The sequence below is a fragment of the Schistocerca serialis genome, chromosome 3 (assembly GCF_023864345.2).
Source record: "Schistocerca serialis cubense isolate TAMUIC-IGC-003099 chromosome 3, iqSchSeri2.2, whole genome shotgun sequence".
In the NCBI taxonomy this organism is placed as follows: Eukaryota; Metazoa; Arthropoda; class Insecta; order Orthoptera; family Acrididae; genus Schistocerca; species Schistocerca serialis.
In genome coordinates, this window is record NC_064640.1 from 296,154,127 (window position 1) to 296,179,136 (window position 25,010).

Genomic DNA, 25,010 nt, shown 5'->3' on the forward strand with positions numbered 1-25,010 from the left:
AACACCCTTGGACGGAATCTGTTTGATGGCCCCATATATATAAATAATCTCGTAGACAGCCCGACAGCTCTTTAAGTGTGCTTACAGATGATGCGGTTGTCTATAAGAAAATAGCAACGCCAGAAGACAGTACCGATTTGCAGAATGACCTTCAAGGGATTGATGAATGGTTCTGGGTCTGGCAGTTGACCCTAAAAGTAATTAAATGTAACACAGTGCGCATACACAGGAACAGAAATCCACCACTGTACAACTACAGTACTGATGACAAATTTCTAGAAACAGTATCTACCGTAATACACCAAACAGTAACTATCCAGTGCGACCTTATGTGGAATGACCATGTAAAACAAGTAGCAGGAAAAGCAGCTGCCAAACTGAGATTCACAGGAAGAATCTTAAGGAAATGTAATTCCTGTACGAAAGATGTGGTTTACGAGGACCTTTTTCGATCGATTCTTGAGTATTGTTCATCAATCTGGGACCCTGACAGGTAGGACTGATAGTAGAGATCGAGAAGAGCCAACAAAGAGCTGCATGTTTCATTAAGGAAACGTTTGGTCAGCGCGAGAGCGTTAGAGAAATGCTCAACAAACTACAGGGGCAGATGCTACGCGAGAGACGTTGTGTATAATGGAGAGACTTATTATTAAAACTTGGAGAGAGAAATTTCCGGAAGGGTCGTGCAGCATATTAATTTCTCCTACATACATCTCGTGATATGGCTACGACTAGAAAATTCGAGAAATTAGAGCTATACAGAGGCTTACCGACAATCATTCTTCCCACGTGCCATTCACGAATGGAACGGGGACGGTAGTATAATCAATAGTATCATAAATACCCTCCGCCACACACTGTCGGGTGGCTTGGGGAGTATTGATGGAGATGTATATGTAGAAATGCCTTAGTAATTATAACTGTTTCAATACTGAAGAGCTTACTCAATTATCTTCTATGTATTCCTTCAACTTATTTATATTTTTCTATTTTTTCTTTAATCAAGGAGAAGCAATTCTTTCTTTAAATATACTCAGTATTTATATATGCGTAGAATTTTAAATTGAAATATTATGTCAAGAAAAGAAACCGACGACCAAAAGGGAAAAAGAAAGTCCGTTATTGGACAGAAATAAGAAGAAGAGGTTTATTGCAATGGCAGAGGAAGCCGACGCTGAAGAAGGCGAAATTGGTGAGCGTAAGGAGAAGAATTGGGGCAGGATGGAGGTCCTATCTTAAAATTAAAAAATAAATCGTTAGATTATTTACTTGCGAAAGGGAAAGTTTCCGGGCTCGAGTCCCGGAATGGTATACATTTCTAGTCTTCCAGCTATCTCAGCTGCAGAGTGCAAATTCATTTAGGAAACAATCCCTTTGATTGTGACTATGCGATTTTCTCGTACTATCCTTCCTTCCCGGAGTGCTAGTCCCACAAGCTATGCAGGAGAACTTCTGTAAAGTTTGGAAAACAGGGTAAGTAAAGCTGTGAGGGCCGATAATGAATGATGCGGGTAGATAGCGTGCACCGAGTCGTATGTGAACAGGTACTGTCCTGGACCTGCATAACACATTTTTACCAGGCGTTGTGCAGAGGACCATCCATCCCACATTTATGACCTGGCTCGCGTAATTTCTATTTACTGTTCTATTTTAGGGAATTTTTGTCTGGTTCACATTTTTGCTGCAATGAAGGCGTACAGACGGCTATGACATACTAGTACCGAACAACATACACTATGACACAAGAATATAAATGATGATTCCATGGTTTGGGAAGCGTCTTTTGTCTTTGCGAATATATTAAGAAATACACTGACGAAAACAAGAATGTTATATCACGAACATTTTTACCGAAATTTGCCTATCTAATACAGCAGTACTTCCATATTTGGGATACGTTGATTAAAATTTCATCCTTAAGCGATCTTATTTTCATTTTTCTAGTAAAGAAAATAGCCATTCGAAGAGGTCAAGAATGATGTGAGCATAGGAAGACTTTATGGGTGTCTAACGTTACTGGATCTTTTCGGGTGAAGATCGAAACGTACCATACCCATAGTAGTCGCACGTGACGCCTATCACCAGATTTAGAGCTTTGGGAAGTGTCGACTCATTGGTATGAGGGACATTGGGGAATCACACCGACAGATCGCACAGGCAGTTTTCTGTAGGGCAATGACAGCAGAATAAGTGTTGATGTGGTCGATTCAGGACAACGGTGTGGCAAGAAGAGTAGGTTTAGTTTCTTCCAGAAACACTGCATCACGAAAATATCGTAGGATTGTTCGACTGGCTCTGATGGATAGACGGATGACAACAGCTCAAATCTGGACAGGCAGAATGTCACCACAAAATGTCGGGAACAGTTTGCTGGAGCCTGGCTTACATCATGCAGCAGACAACAAAGACTTGCATGGTTTAGAGCAAGAGCATATCACTTCGCACCGTTACACCTATAAAGGGTGTCCTGAGGAGAAATGGTCAATGTTCAGAAACGATCATTGAACACAAAAAGTGTAGTAAACATGGGCTCTAAAATGCATACCATAAGAACTATGAGCACTTCTCAATCTTCAGTAGTGTGAAGATAATCTCTTCTACCACAGGCTCTTTGTGTTCAGTATTTTGGGGGAAGGTAGTATGGATCAAAACTAGAAAAAAACTCCTGGTAAACATGGGCGCTAGAATGCATACCCTAAGGTCTAAGAGCATTCGTCGAGTAGGAGGGATGTGTCTTACAATAGCGAAGATGAACAAGTGCTCATAGCTCTTAACGTATGCCCCTTATAGCTCATGGTTAGTGGACTTTCTTTCTTGTATTTGTCCATGTGAACACCTCCCAAAATATGGAAAGTGAAGAGCTTGCAGTAAAAAAGTATCGAAGATGAAGCAGTGCTCATAGATCTTAAGGTATTCACTTTAGAGCCCATGTTTACTAGACTTTTTGCTTCGAATTTGTCATATCCCTGAATACTGATCATTCCTCGCGGGGCATCCTACATGTTTAGTTCAATTGACTGTGTCAAGCAGTATACCATTAATGCTGTATTCGAATATTTAAGGATTTTTTACCTACTCATCTGCATTAACGTACATTTTTCTAGTTTGGGCACTCCGTCTTAAGGCCAAGAGTGGCCCATCGGGGCCATCTGACCTTCGTGTCATCCTCTTAGTCAAGCATTTGCAGTGTGTGTGTGTATGTGTGTGTGTGTGTGTGTGTGTGTGTGTGTAATATTGTTAACATAGAGCTACGGGGTAATCTGTCTAGCTTAGGAGTAGGTTCATGCGGATAGGAGGGGCGTGTGGTCAGCACACCGCTCTCCCGGTCGTTATGATGGTTTTCTGCGACCGGAGTCGCTACTATTCGATCGAGTAGCTCCTCAATTGGCATCACGAGACTGAGTGCACCCCGAAAAATGACAACAGCACATGGCAGCCCGGATGATCAGCCATCCAAGTGCCGGCCACGCCCGACAGCCCTTAACTTCGGTGATCCGACGGGAACCGGTGTATCCACTGCGGCAAGGCCGTTGGCCTTTCTAAGTTTAGAGCAAGTTGTTGGAATGACAGAAGGATTGATTCGGTAGTTTTTGAAGGGAGGCAGAATACTCTCCGATATGTGGCAAGAATGGTTAACTGTATTCATCACCAAGGTACCAAGTGAAATATTATAGCAGGATAATGCAAGAACTCACACTGCAGGTCACATTACCAACGCCTTAAGAAACGTATGGATCTTGATTGGGCTGAACTGGTCCGATGATCTGTCATCGATAGAGCACGGCTGGGATGCGATGGGAATACTTACACTTTCATACGCTTCACCAACCGGCAGCCTTTCTGAACTGACTTAGTGTGTGTCATGCATAGAAATTCGTCATGATGACTTTCGGAGGGTGTTAGCTTGCACGCCAAAACGAACACAAGACTGTCGTGGTCTCCATCTCATAACAATGTTGGTGATGACCATCAGTTCCTAATGAAAGTTTAATCATTTAATACCCGTTGTGTGATAAACATCTCCAAGAAGTGTGTAAATATTGGGCTGCTGTTTCACGGTATAACACACTCGATTTCCATCAGTGCAGTTCCAAGAAGTGTGTTGCAGTTAACTGTTCCCTTTCCCTTTAGGAGGCTAGGGAAATGCTCTTTCTAGAGGGTACTTACCATGCTACGCGTCGGGCAGCATGACCGGACTGCGCTTGAGACGGTCGGCGAGCTCGTGCATGACGTCCCGGAAGATGAGGCAGTCGACGTTCTGGCCGAGCATGTAGAGCAGAAACCAGTCGCCCATGCGCGACCGCACCACGATGGCGTCGACGGCGTCGCGGCGCACCATGCGGAAGCGGAAGCGCAGCAGGTAGACGCGGATGCGGGGACTCATGATGATGAGCACGCGGAACAGCAGGCTCAGCGTCGTCAGGAACGCCAGCAGCAGGAACCAGAACCAAAGGAAGACGTAAATCTTCTCGTTCACCACGTTCAGCGGCAAGATGCACACCGCATCCAGCTTCTCTATCTCACCCGACACTCCGTATTTGTGGAACGTGCACTTGGTCATCCGAGGGAAGATGTAGATCATCGGATCCCAACGGTCCTCTTGGTCACTTTCCATAAATGTCAGTACGTCGATGCCGAACGTTAGGAATGCGCCGTCGAAAAACCGGTTCATCAGGAACATTTGCCCTACAACAAAAATGTCCTCTCACATTCGGTACACACAGAGTTGTGGAGTAGATACCGTAAAATACGTAATTTTTAAGTAATGTTTGCTAAAATTTCGATGATATACAGGGCATAAAATCCCGTCTGAGGCCTGAGATCATTTTTATGTTAATAGTTGGCAACCAGTGCTGTACAATCGCAATAAAGTCATGAGAGGTTCCATTGACTCTTTCATTAGAACATGTTACGCGTTTCGGGATTACACCCATCTTCAGACATCACAAACTTCAACTCCTTCCTAACCAACCAGGGGTGCAGCCTTGACAACTCAACTTTTTTTTTGAGTTAGTGATCTGACAAGGACAATGTGCGTTGCAGCCACGGATAATGGAAACCAGGGGATTGGCAACAGCATGCTCGTACAATTGACGTACATTTCATTCTAATAAATATTTAAATACATGTAAGGCAAGAAGCTACATATAACCATTTCTTGACGTTACAAACAATATTGAAATGTAGCTCCTTTCAATTAAATATTGGTGATGTGTTATAAAAGGTGAAAAAATATTTCCGGACTCAAACTTCAGAGCGTGGTTCCTTAGCAACCATCAACACAGTAATGTTGAAAGGAATCCTCTTCGGTACGAACACTTTTCATGCTAAGTTTTCGTGGGTACTACGACAGCCACTTGTCAGGCATGACATCACTAAGTGGAAACTGCAAGGTATGTTTAGACAGGTAGAGCGAGCTTTGACTTGAGCAAGACAGTAGGAAAGCTGGGTGGCAGAATTCGTTTTGGGAGGCCTCATGGCTATCACGCAAAAGTAAGAGAGTGTGCTGAAAAGTAATGCCTCCGAATTTTTTGTGTGTTCCATCTTAAGGCTTTTCAAATGAAACAGACTTCATTAACATTCAACTTCTTTATTCTTCATGACTACATACCCCGGCTACGAGTACATTTCTCCCAGCGAGAGATCACTTTATTGATATCGTCACAGTTGAATGCCTGATTCTGTTGACAGAGGCACAGCCTCAGCTCATCTTGCATCGCTTTATCACTATGAAAGTGGAGTCACGGAAAGTGTTTTTTAAGTTTTGGAAATAAATGAAAATCGGATGGGGCCAAGTTGAGACTGCATGGAGGATGATCGATGACAGTGAACCCAAGACGTTGGACTGTTGCAGATGTCACAGCGTTCGTAAGGCCTGGTATTGTCATGCTGAAGGATAGGGTGTTCCATGTGTGGAAGAACTCTTCCAAATTGTGCTTTCAGTTTTATGAGGGTCTCGCAGAACCTTGCAGAGTTTATGGTGGTCCCTTTAGGCATGAATTCCAAATGCACCCCAGCTTGAACATCCTAAGATATTGTCAGCAAGAATTCGATTCTTGATGACACGGTCTTGAACTTTTCTGGCGTCGGTGATAATTCGTGACGTAACATCACACATGCTCTCTTGTTTCCGTGGTCGAAATGGTGAACCTAGCTTTCATCACCTGTCACAATGTGCCGCGGCCGCTACATACGAACAGGGCAATGTTGTCTTCTAGAGCACTCGTTTGGGTTCACACCTAGGTAACTGCTGCACGTCTCTGAATGCTCACCGCACGAACGTTACCAGTCGAATTACAATCAACATAGGTCCTCGGCTGATCGCCATAGATTACTATCGTGCTGTATCCACATACAGTAATATATGATGGTAAATGCTTGTGAAGATCGATTTCTATTTGTCTAATTCCGTTCAATGCAGGATACTACCGAGAACGTGACCGTTTCTCTGTAAAGTTACCAACGACATTTCCATACGCTGACACTGGTGCATTTAATCGGTCTGCAGGGTCTCAAACGAAAATTCGAATGTTGCAATACTTCGTCCCCCTAGACTAGTTTGAGTGATGGAGACTTCATCAATATTACCATGAGTGTGGTAGAACTTCATTGATCATCCAGTAGATTCAATAATTTTCTAGCATAGATTAGGAGTTTTCGGTTTAAGGAACACCACCTGCCTAACAGTCAAAAAATAAATGCCGTAACATGATTCATTAGAACTTTCTAGTCAGTCTTCAAATTCACATGACTTCGGTTTTGCAAATGATCTATCAGTGTGTCTTTTTCTTCTAATTTCAACCATCGTAGTGTGCCTGTTTGCCTATTATGGTGCGTGGCAGTCGGCGTGCTCAGCATCGTCCGTCGCTAGTAGACGGCGGCGGCAGTCGGGACGGTTGTACGTGCAGGACCACGAAGCGAAAACAAGCAAGCGCGGGCTGTATGTAGAGCAGGACGTAACGGAATTTGTGTGTAACTAGTGAGGCTAGGTCAGTCGGTATTTTGTGACTAATGTGGAAATTTGCAGTGAGTGCTGTGGCTAAATCTGTGGATATTTTGAATTACTGCCTTCAGAGAGGAATGAAGCCCGTATAGCATGGGCTTCATGGTATGTTGCTGATGGAACGTGGAAGATGGGTTATAGATGGGAGCAGCTTGCTGTTCTGTAGTACGGATGAGCGGAGCCAAGGGAATGTTATGTGGCAGGTCTTCTGAGTAATTCTGTACCTAAGGGAATTTACAGCTCTGAACAGACATTATTCATTGCTTGTTGTCACTGTCTTTTGCCGTGAAATTCTCTGTCTTCTGGCTTCCTAAGCATTGTACACTGTAGAGCCAAACAAACTGGTACAAGTGCCTAAAATCGTGTAGGGCCCCCGTGACCACGCAGAAGTGCCACAACACGACGTGGCATGGACTCGAATAAATAGTGTCTGAAGCAGTTCTGGAGGGAATTGACACCATGAATCCTGCAGGGCTGTCCATAAATGTGTAAGAGTACGAAGGAGAGGAGACCTCTTCTGAACAGCACGTTGCAAGGCATCCCAGATATGCTCAATAATGTTCATGTCTGGGGAGTTTGGTGACAAGCGGATGTGTTTAAACTCAGCAAAGTGTGTCTCGAGCTACACTGTAGCAATTCTGGCGTGTGGAATGGCTCAAGTTCGTCGGAATGCACAATGGACATGAATGGATGCAGTTGATCAGACAGGATGCTTACGTACGTGTCACCAGTCAGAGTCGTATCTAGACATACCAAGGGTCCCATATCACTCCAACTGCACACGCCCCACACCATTAAAGAGCCTCCACCAGCTTGAACAGTCCCCTGCTGACATTCAGGGTATATGGATTCATGAGGTTGTCCCCATCCGCTCGATACAATTTGTAGCGAGACTCGTCTGGCCAGGCAACATGTTTCCAGTCATCAGCAGTCCAATGTCGGTGTTGACAAACCCAGGCGAGTCGTAAAGCTCTGTGTCGTGCAGTCATCAAGAGTACACGAATGGACCTTGGGCTCCGAAAGCCCATATCGATGACGTTTCGTTGAATGGTTCACACGCTGACATTTGTTGATAGTCCAGCACTGAAATCTCCAGGAATTTGCGGAAGGGTGGCTCTTCTGTCACGCTGAACCATTCTCTTCAGTCGTCGTTGGTCCGGTTCTTACAGGATCTTTTTCCGGCAGCAGCGATGTCGGAGATTTGATGTTTTTCTGGATTCCTAATATTCACGGTGCACTTGTGAAATGGTCGTACTGCAAAATCCCCACTTAATCGCCACCTCGGAGATGCTATGTCCCATTGCTCGTGCGCCAACTATAACACCACGTTAAAACTCACTTAAATCTTGATAAACTTCCACTGTAGCAGCATTGACCTTTTTAACAACTGCGCCAGACACTAGTTGTCTTATATAGGCGTTGCCGACCGCAGCGCCTTATTCTGTTTGTTTACATATCTCTGTATTTGAATATGTATGCCTTTATCAGTTTCATGGCGCTATAGTGCAGAACCCACATAACGGAACAGACGTTATTGGTGATTCGTTGGATATCGGTTTCGTGAGTATACTGTGGTGCGAGCATAAAGTCCATAGTGAGGTGATGTGGGGACTAGTTATAGCGCATTTTTGGTATTATCATTTTCACCTAACTGCGGAGTGCTAACCTTGTCATCGAACCTCTCGTGGATTTTCCGGTTTCTTGCTGGGCAGCAGGAGCTGTATCCTCAAGTATCTCTGTTTCAGATTAACCTTACGTTTGGTAACTAGCAGTTATCTGTGTGGACAGTAAATAGGAAGGCCCAACAAGGAACGGCGGTTAGATGAATGGAAATGTACCAGACTGGCGACAAAAGATGCAACTGCATCATCCACTTCACCGATGTTCACAAATTATGTAAATGTTTGTTTTGTACCTTTATATCCTACATAAATGTGCTTTCGAATTTATGAATGAATGAATTAGATTTTAGGTTTGGATTGAGTAATACTATTGTTGGCTTCAGGTTTTAGTAATGCTATTACTGGGATTAACTGGAAATGTTCAAATAAAAGTGCAAGGGGCCCTCTGTAGAAAATTATAATAGAGAGATGTGTGGGCATAGAACGGCTGGGAACACACGAACGGTTCACACTAAAAACTGTTTTGGAACAATTCTGGGCTGGGCCCGTTTTATAGCCATGTATGTCCTGCTAGTATTACAGGGTTGTTGCTATCGCTGTATAATGTGCGATAACTTTCATGTCAGGAGATAAATGTTAGGGAAAGCATATGGTGTTGCTTTCGAATATAAGTGGAGTCAAAGCATCATGAACTTTAATGTCTTTTTGTAACGGTTTGTTGCACTTCCTGCCCCGGAACCTAATCGTATTATGCTTTCTGTGAAGGTTTTGTATTTGGGTGTGTAGCATACTACATAAATGTAATGCTATTGTTCCAATGAATATCATCACTCTGTGCTCATTTTTCGAGTTTGAGTAATTGAAGTTCCAAGGCACAGTAGTCACAAACAAAGCCGAGTGACGCTGACGGCTCCCGACTCACCCACCGATGTAAACACTGCCGGCCGCAGCACGCTGCTCACATTATGTCTGTACACCGTCACAGCAGGCAGACTATGCCGACCAGGCCTGATATGTACACACATCAAAAAAAGTTTTGCATCACTCCGTTTCCCAGAACTCCTGAATGTAGACGTTGACTGTGGATATTGTATCACAGGCACAGTCCATTTGGCTGTTCGGAGATGTCAGTAAACCTCCCAAGGATGTAAACAACCATGGATGAGCAGCGCCTATTAGAGGGACGGGGTCCGACAGCCGATTAGTTCCAGTCATTCCATCAGGAACGAGGTACACGGCTCGTGTTGTCTGTAGTTCAACCATGCCTAGACGGCAAACACCGCGGTTCGATCGCGTCCGCTTTGTTACTGTGTGCCATGAAGGGTTGTCACCAAAGGAGGTGTCCAGGTGTCTCAGAGTGAGCCAAAGCGATGTTGTTCGGACATGGAGGAGATACAGAGAGACAGGAACTGTCGATGACATGCCTCGCTCAGGCCTCCCAAGGGCTACTACTACAGTGGATGACCGCTGCCTACGGATTGTGGCTCAAAGGAACCCTGACAGCAACGCCACCGTGTTGAATAGTGCTTGTCCATGGCGAGGTCATTCTTTGCAACCACGAAACCATGCAGCACGGTATAAATGGGCCCAACAACATGCCGAATGGACCGCTCAGGATTGGCATCACGTTCCCTTCACCGATGAGTGTCGCATATGCCTTCAACCAGACAGTCGTCGGAGACGTGTTTGGAGGCAGCCCGGTCAGGCAGAATGCCTTAGACACACAGTCCAGCTAGTGCAGCAAGGTGGAGATTCCCTGCTGTTTTGGGGTGACATTATGTGGGGCCGACGTACGCCGCTGGCGGTCATGGAAGGCGCGTAACAACTATACGACACGTTAATGCCATCCTCCGACCGATAGTGCAACCATATCGGCAGCATATTGGCAAGGCATTCGTCTTCATGAACGATAATTCGCGCCCCCATCACGCACATCTTGCGAATGACTTCCTTCGGGATAACGACATTGCTCGAATAGAGTGGCCAGCACGTTCTCCTGACATGAACCCTGTCGAACATTCCTGGGATAGATTGAAAAGGGTTGTTTAAGGGCACAGTGACTAACCAACCACTCTGAGGGATCTACGCCAGTTCGCCTTTGAGAAGTGGGACAATCTGGACCAACAGTGCATTGATGTACTGGTGGATAGTTTGCCACGACGAATATCCGCACACATCAATGCAAAAGGACGTGTTACTGGGTATTAGATGTACCAGTGTTACAGCAATCTGGACCACCACCACTGAAGGTCGCGCTGTGTGGTGGCACAACATGAAATGTGTGGATCTCATAAGCAATAAAAATGGCGGAAATGATGTTTATGTTGATCTCTGTTCTTGTTTTCTGTACAGGTTCCGGAACGCTCGGAACCGAGGTGATGCAAAACTGTTTTTGATGTGTGTATATAGACAATTCATCCATAGGTTTTGATGAGTCAGTTTGATAGTACCAAAATATGTAATATAAATGGCCGTATCTTCTGACTGCGTTGATTTAGAAGCTTAAATTAGTTACACCTACAAGGGGTCGTATCTTAATGATAGTTCAGATAGCTCTGAGCACTATGGGACTTAACATCTGAGGTCGTCAGTCCCCTAGAACTTAGAAATACTTAAACCTAAATAACCTAAGGACATCACACACATCCATGCCCGAGGCAGGATTCGAACCTGCGACCGTATCAGCAGCGCGGTTCCGGACTGAAGCGCCTAGAACCGCTCGGCCACCGCTGCCGGCAGATCTTAATATTTGGTACAAATTTCTAATTGATATCATTACCCATTCCTAAGACAAAGAGGTATTTACAGACGGCTGTATGTTTTGATTGCAATGAATTTATTACACCGCCGAGGGACTGTAGATCTTAGTACCCGATGCAAATTTCATCATGATACCTCTACCCTCCCTAAGATAAAGGGGTCTTAACCATCAAATAGACGCAGACAGAGAGATCCTATAGCAGTTCCGTTTATACCGACTGAGGAACGGAACTCATAAAGTATTGTTTATATAACCTGAAATTAAGATTAATATACTGTTAGTCCAGGGCTTTTTTCCAGATAGATTATAATATGCTATTACTAGGCTTCTCTATAAGAAAGATGACTCAACAGACGTCAATAAGTACCCCATAAAAGTATCAGCTTGCAAAAGTATTTTATGGTGATGTACTCATGGCTTGTGAAATAGTGGGATACTTCTCAATTCACAGTTCTTCTTTCAAAGGATTCACTCTTCCGAAATGCTTTTTAAACATTCAGTCAGTAGATAATAAAAATTTTAAATGATGAAATACCAATCAAAGATATTTAATTGCGTCCGTCGTATCATCCTATTAGATCAGTTACTTTTTTATGAAATACATGTCGATTTATTTCCCACTTTAGTAACAGGATGAGAACGTGGCACTAGGCTGTTCACAAAAATGATAGGGTGACACCACATCATCTGCGTGGTGAGAAATTACAGTGGGAATTACACAGAGTTCGATTGCAGGTCGATGAATCTGTGGCATTCGATATGATAAACGTACTCTGGATCGTACCAAACGGCAGGAATTTCAGAAAACTCTGCCAGTCTTGGCTGTGTATAGATTAAGAGCAAACAGCGTTCTCAAGGAGCTTCGTGTCTTTTAACCGTAAACTCTGGTTGCACTTTAGTGTTGACCGTGTGGCACAAGGGTTAAAAGTTGTGTCGGATAGTTATAATTAAAGTGCAGCTACTCACGGAGCTTTAGTGTGGGCTGTAATTATCGAATGACAGCGAAACTTAGTAGATATGCTAATGTGTTAATGCGTAACCTATTCACATTGGAAAACAAATTAGTTCCGGTGCAAATCTGGCGCTGTACACTGTTTGTATGACCGTTTGACATCCACACTGTCGTTTGATTACCATAACGTGAGTGAACAGTATGGCTATCGAGAAGGGAGACCGCGCGCTGTCAGTGTAACTCTTTTTTTTTTTTTTTTTGGAACGGCAGCAGTTACAGTGCTGTATTGAAAGAATATCGCCGACTGAGGAGAGGCCCGTGTCTTTAAATGGTTTAAAAAGATGATAATGAAATTCGACAACGCGTGTGAGTTTGGTGTGGAAGCGGAAACGGAAAAGTCTTATCCTGGTGGGAGTTACTGACGACTCTAATTACCTCGATGTCGACGAGACGTTAAACCAAGTTATTGACGAGGTTGCTGTTGCTGTGACTGACCATGCAGCATGCGCCCCGGGATGTGGTAGTGTTCGTGCAGTGTCACGAAAATCGTCATCCCATGGACGGTAGTACAGAAAGCTTTGCCGTCTGTTTTACACGGGTACCCCTACAAGATCAGGACGGTGCAGCAGCTGCAACCTCATGGTCGGTAGAGACGTTCTGAATTTGCTCTTCGGTTTCTGGCACGGATCGGAGTTGGTGACATGTGGCTGGGCAATATTCTGTGGAGTGACGAGGTTCATTTTACATTACTGGGTGCAGTGAATACACAGAGCTGCTGAATTTTGGGTACTGTTCAATCACGTGTTGTGCACGAAGAGTCACTGCACTCGCCATATATGACTGTATGCTGTAGAGTCACGAGCACCTTTTCTATCCGTCCGCTCTTCTTCGAAGAGAATACACCCAGAGATCCTGTCAGGTATACTATGACGTTTGCGTGTTATCGAGATGTTCTAAAGTTGTTATTCCTGCTTAGCCGGCCGTTGTGGCCGAGCGGTTCTAGGCCCTTCAGTCCGGAGCCGCGCTTCTGCTACGGTCGCAGGTTCGAATCCTGCCTCGGGCATGGATGTGCGTGCTGTCCGTAGGTTAGTTAGGTTTAAGTAGTTCTAAGTCTAGGGGACTGAAGACCTCAGATGTTACGTCCCATAGTACTCAGAGGCATTTGAACCATTTATTCCTGCTTTAGAAGAGTGCAACTGTGTGGAAACTACTGTTTTCATTCAAGATGGAGCAATTCATCAAGTCGCTTGCCCAGTGGAAGATCTGCTTTGTGCAGCCTTCTACGAACGTGTTATCTCCAAACGTTTTCCAGATGCATGGCCTGCAAGATCACCCGATCTGAATCCATGTGACTTTTGGCTCTGGGGACATCTACAATAGCTTGTTTACCTGGGACACGTTCGGCTCTACCTGATCTACAGGCCAGTATACAGGGACACGTTGCTCAGGTTCCACCAGAACTGCCGTGAGCAAATGTTGATCACGTCGTTTTACCGAAACAGCATCTCTTCGACGTCTTCAGTGCTCACATTGAACAAATTGGGTAAGTGGCCGTTAATAATAAAATCAACGTTATGCCTTTCTCACTTGTTTGACCTTTTATGGCCACGTCTCATTCCTAATCCATTAGAGATGAAAACATTTCTATACGTCTTTCTTGCATTCATAGAGCCAGATTTTCACCTGGTGACCATAACTGGAACTAATTATTTTCCAGCGTAAATCCGTTCCCAAATTAACGCTGCAGAATATCTAACAAATTTCAACGCCATACGACAAATAGAGCCCACACTGGCCCTCTATGAATAGATGCGCTTTGACTATAACCACTTGGTGTATCAGACGATACTGGAACCTTGGTTTAATAGCCTGGATCGCGAGGATGACAAAAAACTGTAAAAAATCAGTCGCGTATTATGTTACGGACCGATGGTGTCGATTATAGCTGGGGCAAAACAGTCGTTAGCGACTAATTAATCCCTGCAGCATTTGGGCAAACAACCGTCTCTTTCAAGGACAAGTTGTATGTACGAAATGCGGACAAGCCACACACGAGGAAGGAGCTTCTTGTGCATCACCAAGTAAGCTTTTCGGACGATGACCTCATGTGGAGTCGAGACTGTAAGATTCTCATTGAAGAGAAAAGTATCCAGGAATTTCATCTACTGAAGCTAACTAATTTTATCCAGTTCGAAAACCATATGTGCTGGTTGCATATTTCACTTAAGTGGCGATAGAATCATCTGATACAAAGGTTTGTCAACATTAACACTATTAATGAAAGGTTGTATGAAGATATGTATATTCGAATGTTCACATAAAGATAAAATCTCCAATTTCCTCCACACCTCACTAGAAGGGGATAGACATAATCCATTGGTGCTCAACATCTCAATAAAAAAAAAAAATGTGTTCAAATGTATGTGAAATCTTATGGGACTTAACTGCTGAGGTCATCAGTCCCTAAGCTTACACACAACTTAACTTAAATTCCTAAGGACAAACACACACACCCATGCCCGAGGGAGGACTCGAACCTCCGCCGGGACCAGCCGCACGGTACATGACTGCAGCGCTTTAGACCGCTCGGTTAATCCCACGCGGCGACATCTCAATCATAGAGATAGATAAAGAGCAGGCTAGCAAGTTAGACCATACGCGAAAGACACCATCTGAGTCAGAAGAACGCCTTTTAACAGTTCTGAAGCCTGCTCGAGGGCTTCAACAAGTTGTAAAAATTGCCAGAATGGTGCAGTGTTTTCATCTCAATGGTGAGGAAACGGAAGGAAGGGTACTAAACATCACCGGTAAGTTCAAATGGTTCAAATGGCTCTGAGCACTATGGGACTTAACTTCTGAGCTCATCAGCCCCCTAGAACTTAGAACTACTTAAACCTAACTAACCTAAGGACATCACACAAATCCATGCCCGAGGCAGGATTCGAACATGCGACCGCATCGGTCGCGCGGTTCCAGACTGTAGCGCCTAGAACCGCTCGGCCATTCCGGCCGGCTCACCGGTAAGATGAGTCCCACTCTACAGTAGACCCTAAATAGGTTCACATTATACGCAGAAGATTTACAACTCGGATTAGATACCTGTCTTCGTATCTTCAAGACATTATATTTTAAACTATCAGACACCCCTGTCACACTGGACTCGCATTCGGGAGGACGACGGTTCAATCCCGTCTCCGGCCATCCTGATTTAGGTTTTCCGTGATTTTCCTAAATCGCTTCAGGCAAATACCGGGAGGTTCCTTTGAAAGGGCACAGCCGATTTCCTTCCCCATCCTTCCCTCACCCGAGCTTGCGCTCCGTCTCTAATGACCTCGTTGTCGACGGGACATTAAACACTAATCTCCTCCTCGTCCTCAGACACACCTGTGCTTAAGTGTTGTAGCCTCCTAGGAATGGACAGCCTCAATAGGGGAGATCTCAAGGAAAGGTGGCCATCTTTGAAGACGAACCTTTCCACTTTTCACGTGTCTCTCTCACTATGAACATACAAGCAGTTACTTCGACAGTGTGTGTGCATTACACGGTCACTATAGATTTCTTCTATGAACCCCTCAAGAGGCATTAGCCAAAAATACTATCTTCAACTTCATCATACATCACCTTAGCTTTATCCTCATCAGAGACATGTTTAACACAACTAATGCCCTATGGAACTCCTGTACCAGCTACTAACAGTACCAAGATACTGTGAGCTACACGTTGTCGGAGGAACTATATCTGCTGAAAATGAGGAAGAGCACAAACTTGAGGACTGTTAAGGGGTTGTTCCACATCATTGATTCCTAGATTTTTTTCTCCTGTCCTCGCTATCATTGCTCAGTGGAAAGTGTTCGATGATATGCGCTCCAAGAGACTCAATACATTTGACAGATTTAGAAGTCTCAAGAATGCATATTAACTCTGCAGCGGATCGTGCAAGGTTTGCGGGAGAACATCTGTGGAGTTTAGAAGATCGGCGAGAGGTAACAGGAGAAGTGACGGCGGATTGTGAGTCGTGCCTGGCTAGCTTAGGCGCCGGCACGGTAGCTCAGCGTGTTCGGTCAGAGCGCTGGCTGGCCTCTGTAATTATTTTAAAAAAAAAACTGAGTGAAGGGATCAAAACGAACTTCAATTAATGTCATGTGACGTCCGCTGCGACCCAATACAAGGAACAGTAACGAACAAAACGCAAAAAGTTGGCAAGGCACTTGTCCTAGAAAGGCAAAGGTTCCAGGTTCGAGTCCTGCTCCGGGACTCATTTCTTTTTTTTGCCTGGAAATTTCTCATTTCGTAGTGTCTGAAAGAAATCTGCGGAAATCGACGCCCAGCAAGACGCTACTGTTAGCGCCAGCCAGAATTCAGTACAACAGACTTCCTTTAGGCCGGCATCCGACAGTCAGGAACGCCCGGTAATCCGGCACCATCCCAGATTCTGAACCACTCGGAAGTTTTCACCAGGCGTCTGCTACTGTTAGACGCAATCAGCGTTGTTCAGAATCAATCGGAAGCGTTCGAGCTTTACTCGACTGATCTCGGCTGTCACCACACTGAGGTTCAGTTCTTTGTTTTGATTGCGAGCTGTTTTCGCCATTTTTTCTTGCAAAGAATGATCGGTATTACCGTAGTGAGCTCAAATATCAAAGTACCCTGTGGAAGTTTTATCGCATTTAAGCAGCGACAATGTTATCTAAACCGGGACATTCTTCAAGTTCTAAATCGAGAGACAAACGTAAGCACGTAACTCTGAGCACCATCCAGAAACTTGAAATCGTCAAACAACTGAAGAAAGGTGAGAATAGAAATATTCTGATGAATGAATTTAATATTGGCTAGTGAACCATTTACGACATAAAAGAAACAGAAAGACGAACTAATGAAATTTGCTTCTCAATATGTGAAAACTGAAAAATTTGCTCCAGACAAAAATTAAAATCCCAGAACTGCAACAAATAGATATCGTATTGTACAGATGGTTTAGTCCAGTATGGTCCAGAGGAAATCCGATAAAGGGGCTAATCGTTACTGAAAAGGCAAAGAAATTTGGACAAGATTTAGGTGTTGCCGAAAGTGAATGCAATTTTATGATGGTTGGCTCAGAAACTTTGAGTTTCGGCATGGAATTAGAAAACTTGATGTAACTGGAAAAACACTGTCAGCAAACCAAGACTCAGCAGAAAAATACAAAGACCAGTTTGAAGAAATAATATCAGATACTAATCTAACGACTGATCAGATTTACAATGTCGAGGAAACAGGCCTATTAGGTGGTGCTTATTAACATCTACTCTAGATGGGGGATGTAGAAAGGCTGCTAAGGAGTTTTAAAAAATGCAAAGACAGATTGACAGTTTTGCTATGTGCTACTGCTTCTGGAAGCCACCGAAGAACTCCTTTTGTAATTGGTAAATCTGGAAAACCTCGGTCTTTTATAATGTTACGAACTTGCCTGTTCATTATGATGCTCAATAATATTAGTATATGACTGCCATCCTTTTCAAAAACTGTTTCTTCATCGTCCTTGTTTTGAAGAAAATTTCAAAACTTTGGTATACTAGAAGACAGCAAAACCGTTCTCCTTTTGGACAACTGTAAAACACATATGCCAGTAGCTGAGTTGGAAACATATTTACAACAATTCTCCCACATGATGTCACATCACTGATTCAATCAATGGATTAAGTGGTCATCCAGAACTTTAAACTATTTTGTAGAAGCTCTTTCTTTCTGGCCTGTTTAACGCTGGTTGTGATGCAACTGACTTTCATAATAGTTTAATGCACAAGACGCCGTCTATGCAGTGGCACTGTCTTGGGCTCAAGTACCAAAAGTTACTTTACAGCGGTTCTGGAGAAAACTTCGGCCAACAGCAGATCCTACATTTGATTCAACACTACAGATTGTTGAGGAGGAGTAACATCCCGAATGAGTGTGTGAAGTTTTGGATGTTATAAGAAGAGTAACCAACAACAATCCTTTGCAGAACGTGCCTGAACTCGCGGAGAGGATTTAGATGGATAGCAATGAAGCTATCGAACACGAGCTAACCGATGAGGACATTATCCAAAGTGTAGTAAACCCTCACCCCATATACACTCTTGAAGAGAGTGACTCAGATGAGGAAACGGAAGAAGAGGAATCAGCTGGGCAGAAGCAGAAGATTCACTAAATAAATTCATCACTTTTGCTGAGTGTAATGCTAATTTGATTCCTCTGATTTTATTGATTTACATATCATTACAAATAACTCTTATGCCAAGCGAGAAAGACTTCGAAAACAAAAACCTATTCGAATTTTTTTTTATGTCAAACTGAACCAAAGTATTATACAGTAGTTGTGTGTAAACTAAATGTCTTGAATAAAAATTTGGCACTGGCCTAATTTTGAGCTAAAGTTGTTGACCTCATGATTTTGCTAATCAACATTTTACTACAAAACACCGTGTTACAGCTGTTTTAGATGTACGGCAGTAAGAAATACCGCCCGATAGTGTGGCATTTTCGGTTATTCGGGACCGGGCCGTTTCCGAACGTGTCGGACTATCGGACTTCTGCAGTATTCCTTCACTATCGAGTGAAAGCGGAGAAGAACGATTGGGACTTATGTAACTTCAATTCTGAAGTTTACAACCACCATTTCTGTGAGCGGGAGCTGGATTCGATATTATTTGTGACACGTAACGTGGTACTATGGTACGTTATAGTGCCTTATTAGAACTGCAAAAGAAGTACGTAATTCTCGATTTTTAACGTCACATACAAAGCAGAACAATTTCCCGGCTTGTGAATTGAAGCAATTTTGATTCCTGTGCATAAAACTGCGAAGAATTGTTTGTGACGAAGTAGCTGTAGTATTGTTGCCGTCATCAGATTCGTCGGAAAGTCTTGGAGGAAAGTCTTGGAGCTGATGCTAACCGATCACCGTGTCTTCATCTTGGAATCCAGGCAGCTTCTCAGTCTGTTAAAGTGTCGGTTCTGGAGAGATCATTCCATCGTTGGTAACCAGACCCTGCTGGAGGCGGCTATGGAAAAAGCTATCCAGTACAGGCACCACTCAATAGGTTTTTCCTTCGATCGAGAAGTACTGCAGTGCTTTGTAACATCTTCGGACAGTTTTACGTAACTTTATACAGTTCTTGTGGTCCTTCCCCTTCCTGCGCGAGATTAGATACCGAATCTGAGATTACCTATCAGGTAGTTTTATACGCAATGTCATTGTCCCTCAAGATATCATTCTCAATTTTACCCTGATTGTAATAACCTTAAGTAGCCACAGTGCTCCTTATTTGTGGCTAATTATTTCTCTGGTGTCCTCCCAGTTTGCTAGCAACCACACGTAAAATGCAACAAAAAATTAAGAGAATGGAGGAGTGGGTAGAAAACATTGTTGTCTTTTTTTAGTTGAAATGTCTCTCAAAGCACTTAATATTTTACAATGCGTTAGCCACAGAGTGTGGGATACAGACAGAACTTGTCTGATCCCGTTTTCTCAAAAGTTTGCACTATCCAGCATCTGCTATGGATGTGTGGTATATGGTTTTGCCAGACTATCATATTTAAGTCTTAACACGCTGTAGACCATGAGGAAATCAAGGTAGTCATTGAGTCCTATAGGACGAGTCCATTCTCCACTGCCCTGCAACTCCTGGTGATGCGACAATCGCAAAATGTTATTCATACCTACATTCATCTGAACATCAGAAATTCCTGCTCAGCTTGCGCGCGACTCACCAACAGTCATCACCGAGAAACGAGACCTCAATTTGGGATTGAAGGAAGGATTTTAATTTAGAGTTTGGTGCGATGAATATTGATGTTTTACGCACTCTTTGGCCTCTCGGGAGGCTCATGTGTATTTTAAAGTGTGTTAATTATATTGTAGATGGATTTTTGATTTGTATCCTTTATATTCACGCTCATCTCATAATATTTTAGGAGTTAAGAACTTGGACCTCGTGCGCCCGAAGAAAACTAGCAGTCATCATCATCATCATCATCATCATCATCATCATCATCATCATCATCTATAGTGGGCTCATTACTTTACATATTGTGTGATTATGATCTACTGTTTTATTTGAATGTGGAGGCATACATGGTTGTACTTGCAGTCCTCGTAAATAAGCATCTGCAGAGAATGTAGTACATGTTGATTTTGTGAAAGCTGATAAATTATTTTGCAGAAATAGGCTACTTTAAGACACGCTAATCCAGTTTTGTACTACCTAAAATACTCCCTTCAAATCAATTTAATATAGTGTAAGAACAAGAAATAATAAACAAGATCGCAAGTTTTGAGTTCTTGGATGGACATGCTGAAGGGAAAATTTTATCGCAAAACCAGTATAGTAACTGCGAACTTAAGGGATATGAAGAACACTAAGTTAAAAGTAGGTCATTATGTCCATTCGTTGATGCAATTTGCGCGTAGCCCCTCACGTAGATAAGAAGTATTACTTACATAAAAGTAAGTAAATATAACTTTGTGTGGGATTCATCTAGGAATTTGTTTGTTATATATGTAGTTGCCATAGTGTGCAAGTAAACAAGATGTTGGTCGAATTCAGTTAAATGGCTAGCTGAACGCCTTGAAGTGATCTGTGGGTGACTTTTTACATGTATTCATGAGGATGCAGGGCATTTCCAGTGAAAGGTAATGCTAACGAAATTTAAATGAGAAAGGGTGGAATTTGTATGTTAGAGACAAGGACGGGAAGATTAAAGCAAAATCTCACTTCTGCACCGAAAACAAGTGGGTTAATTTTACACACAACGCGGGCAGGTGGCATGCACACTTTCTCTCATTGTGGTAAGTCAAGATAGAATAGTTACCGATTTCTGCTGATGGCGGATGTGCAAACTATCTTAGAGTCATCTATTTTCTTTCCCAACACGTTAAATGTGTACCATCCAAGTCAAAATTAACGGAAGTATGAACAATAGTGTATCTAACAGACCAAGAACACTTACGCACGAGAGAGATACGTAACTAAATGCTTCTTGCTGTAATATGAGATTATAGTCTATATTTTTATGAAGTGCACTGATGTTCTACCTCAAGAATGTATTGGACAGCAGCATATAAATTATGGCATGAAAAGATGGCCAGTTAGACTCACCAACGACGTTAACGAGGGACAGCAGCTCGCACAGATAGTAGCGGTAGGCCCACCAGTTGTGATAGCGCAGGTTGTCCCACAGGTAGTCTAGAAGCAGTTTCTTTTTCTGCTTCTTTTCCACCTCAGAACAGATACCCACGTCCAGGTCCATTATAAGGGCGTGGATCTTCCCTCCTTCCCAGTTCTTCCACAGCCAACGCGGCGTGTAGAACAGAATAGCCTGCAACATGTCGAACACCACTCACGTAAAAATATATTCGTGTAAAAAGCTCTAAATAATACAAATTGGAAGTATTTAAGTTATGAAATGATTTGATTTACATGAGTTCAATGGCAGATAAACAGAGAAAACAGAAGAAAGGAAAAAGTATATCTGAAACATCCGAAAACGAAAAAAAATCACTTTCTCAGCTTACAGACGTATTTATAATTTCTTCTTCTACGGGAGAGTTATGTGCAGATTTACAGAGTATGACTATGTTTCAAATACACCAATCTGAAGTCTACGAAGCGGAAAGCTATTCCATCAGTTTTCGGACGCGTGGCTGGTGCTCCAATAATTGTTCTCGAAATACTTTTGTTGGAAACCATTCAGGCATTGTCAAGATGAGTCGGTAACAGATTTTAATATTGCATTTTGTTACCTCATTGATTTCTGAGTGACATTCAATGCCTGATTATTTTTCACGTGTGACAAATACCGTGTAACAGCACACGACCATCCTTTGTCCAACACTCAGTGGTAATTTAAGTCTTGAACACAAATTTTATATTATTTTCTTCAGACAATTGAATTCTCCATTGTCCAACGTGTATATAAGAAGTTGTTGGTACGAAAATACGTAAATTTGTCAATGTAACTGTGAAACCATTAGCAAGAAAAAAAGCCTACGTTTTACCCTCTGCATAACTCCTTAGTTAAACATCTAAAAACCAACGAAATTAAAGGCGTCGATTCGCGGTTGTCTCGTCATTAAAAGAGAGCAAGTTGCACCTTTCATAGTTGGGTATCGTACTCCTAAGTGAATTTACATTTCGTTATTGGCACAAATGAACAGAAATGTTTGGAGATTTGTCCTGTGTGAAAGCAGATTTAAAAACAGAACCGAAAAATTACATTACGTACATATTCTCCAGCGATCTTCTACTGCACGAGACGAATGCTGTACCACAATCATAATTATAAGGTGCCCACTTAAACATACACATTATCTCGTTACCATAAAGCGAGAGATAACTCCGTAAAACAGAAAGCAGTTTAAACTTATATCTAGTATGATCTTGTTGGATTTGAGAATTTTAATTAACTACTTCAGTTTCAACTTTGTAAGAGTGTTTCTTATTTTTGGGAATAGAAATTCGAGTGCACAATATGTCAAACCCGTAAATGTTTTAAAACCTTATGATATACATCTACATCCATATCTACATCTACATTTGCATCTATATGGATATTCTGTAAATCACACTTAAGTGCCTGGCAGAGGGTTCATCGAACCACCTTCACAATAATTCACTATTATTCCACCTCCAAACAGCACGCGGGAAAAATGAACACCTATATCTTTCCGTGTGAGCTCCAATTTCCCTTATTTTACCATGCTGATCGTTTCTCCTATATAGGGCGGCATAACAAATATATTTTCGTATTTGGAGGAGAAAGCTGGTGATTGAAATTTCGTGAGACGATCCAGCCGCAACGACAAACGCCTTTGTTTTAATGATTTCCATCCGAAATCCTATATCATGCCCGTGACACTCTCTCCCCTATTTCTCGATGTTTTAATAAGGCCAGCTGAACACGGAGGGTAACTATAGTGGCCATCACGAGAGTCGTCAGCCTAAGGCCACACCCACTGCATGCACTCTTTAATGCTGTGATTCGTCCAGCTCACAGCTTTGTTTCCATATATACACTGTAGCAGTAAAGGAGGTCAACGCCAGCTGTATGGTCAATGTTCCCATGCGGTATTCTGTGTGCACGTGTATGCAAATTCATGAACTGATAGAAAAAACTTGTGGTATTTTCGAGTTGAATCTATGTCCTGTTAACAGTACAGTAACATTGGCAGGATCTGCAGGTGTGAGCACGTGTTTTGATTCCCCAGGAAATGGACATAAACGACAACGGAAATCCACAGACTCTGACGACTCTAACAAAAACTAGTTAGTAGAACTGTGTTTGGTTACTACGACATAGGTGATTATCCGACGGCTGGAAAAATACAGCGTGCTCTCCGCGCAAAAATTAATTATTGTGGCTGAGATCTCCGTTTGTCGTCTTCTCGGCTCAATAGGGTTTTGGTTCTGAAAGTGAAATTATGGATGAAAATGTATAAGGGAGTGCAGAGGCACTGCAGCAACAAGAGCGTAGTTTTTGTGTACAATGCAATTATTGCATGCTTTGGAAAATAGGCTTGTTGTACATTTCGAAGGAACTAGGGTTTCACGAAACCATTTGAAGAAATATAATTCGTCGACCTCAAAGGAAATAGTAGTCGGAAAGTATCTACAGTTGCTTTATGTATAGCGTATGTCGGTGTTTTGGGTGATGGGTGCAGTGATGAAGGGACTATGCAAATAAAAAAAAATTCGAGAGCTGGAAATACATTTTGCCCTATTGAGGTGAGTCGTCGCAACAAAAATCCTGATGGAGGCATACAATCACACAGACGCTGCCGTGCACATCGTATATCGTAAACAAATTGCGTTCATAGGCGAGGGCGGCCATACTCCTGGCCGCCCCACCAAGATATTAGGAAATGTAGTGTAGTCAGGTGTTTTTCTTTTAAGAAAATTATTTAAAAGTCGTGTTATGTAGGTTTTTAAAAGGATCGGAACTGGAACTTTTTATGGCTGTTTAAATTCGCCATTTGCCTTCCAAAATATTCAAAATACTCCATGCGCCTAGGTCTACTCCCCTCCTCTTAGAATGGAAAGTGTCCATCGCACTACAGTCGGATTTAGTGATAAGATGGCCCAGGCGATAGCCCGTCAAAAACAGAACACAGATCAAGCATGAAAACAGGAAGAAGATGAACTGAAGTGTGAAAAAAGAAGCAAAATGAAAACAGTGAACGTTCCATGATCAAGATGTGCAACATCGACAGACTTTGAATAGCCAGGGCGTCGGGTTTATGTGGTAACGGTGTTGGACTGCGAAGGCGGGGGCGCGTGCCCAGGTCTCCCTCGTACCCCTTTTTTCCATTAAATTATGAACTGTCTGTCCGGTCATTGACGAGTCTGTTCGCTGTATTCGATCTTGTGTGTGTCGTGGCGTAACGTTTGTTTGCAACAGTGGGGTGTAAGGAAAGAACCTTCAGAGGTGCGTACCTCCTATTTGTTTTACACAAGTACCACATGTTATAACTCCTGAGTTCCGTTCTGGAAGTTTTGACTCTTGAATTCCTTTGTTGAAACATAGTTGAAACCCGTTTATTTTTTGTTTTCATTTCTGTGAGAAGTCTGTGCGGCTTTCTGCCTGCTCTCACGATTCATCATATTTACTTGCGATGGTAATATGTTCATACCACATGGCTCATACTCTACAACTAAT

At 42.9% G+C, this 25,010-nt stretch overlaps 1 protein-coding gene across 1 annotated transcript in view; it reads right to left on the bottom strand.

Annotated features, from left to right (window-relative positions):
- The window catches only part of LOC126470795 (innexin shaking-B), a 424,307-nt gene that overhangs the window by 135,842 nt on the left and 263,455 nt on the right, over positions 1–25,010 (bottom strand). The window contains exons 2-3 of the mRNA XM_050098806.1: positions 21,455–21,674; positions 4,168–4,686 (exon numbers count right to left, since the gene is read on the bottom strand). Of these exons, the coding sequence (XP_049954763.1) occupies positions 4,172–4,686; positions 21,455–21,674 (735 nt within the window). The 3' untranslated portion in view covers positions 4,168–4,171. The remainder of the gene's footprint in view (positions 1–4,167; positions 4,687–21,454; positions 21,675–25,010) is intronic.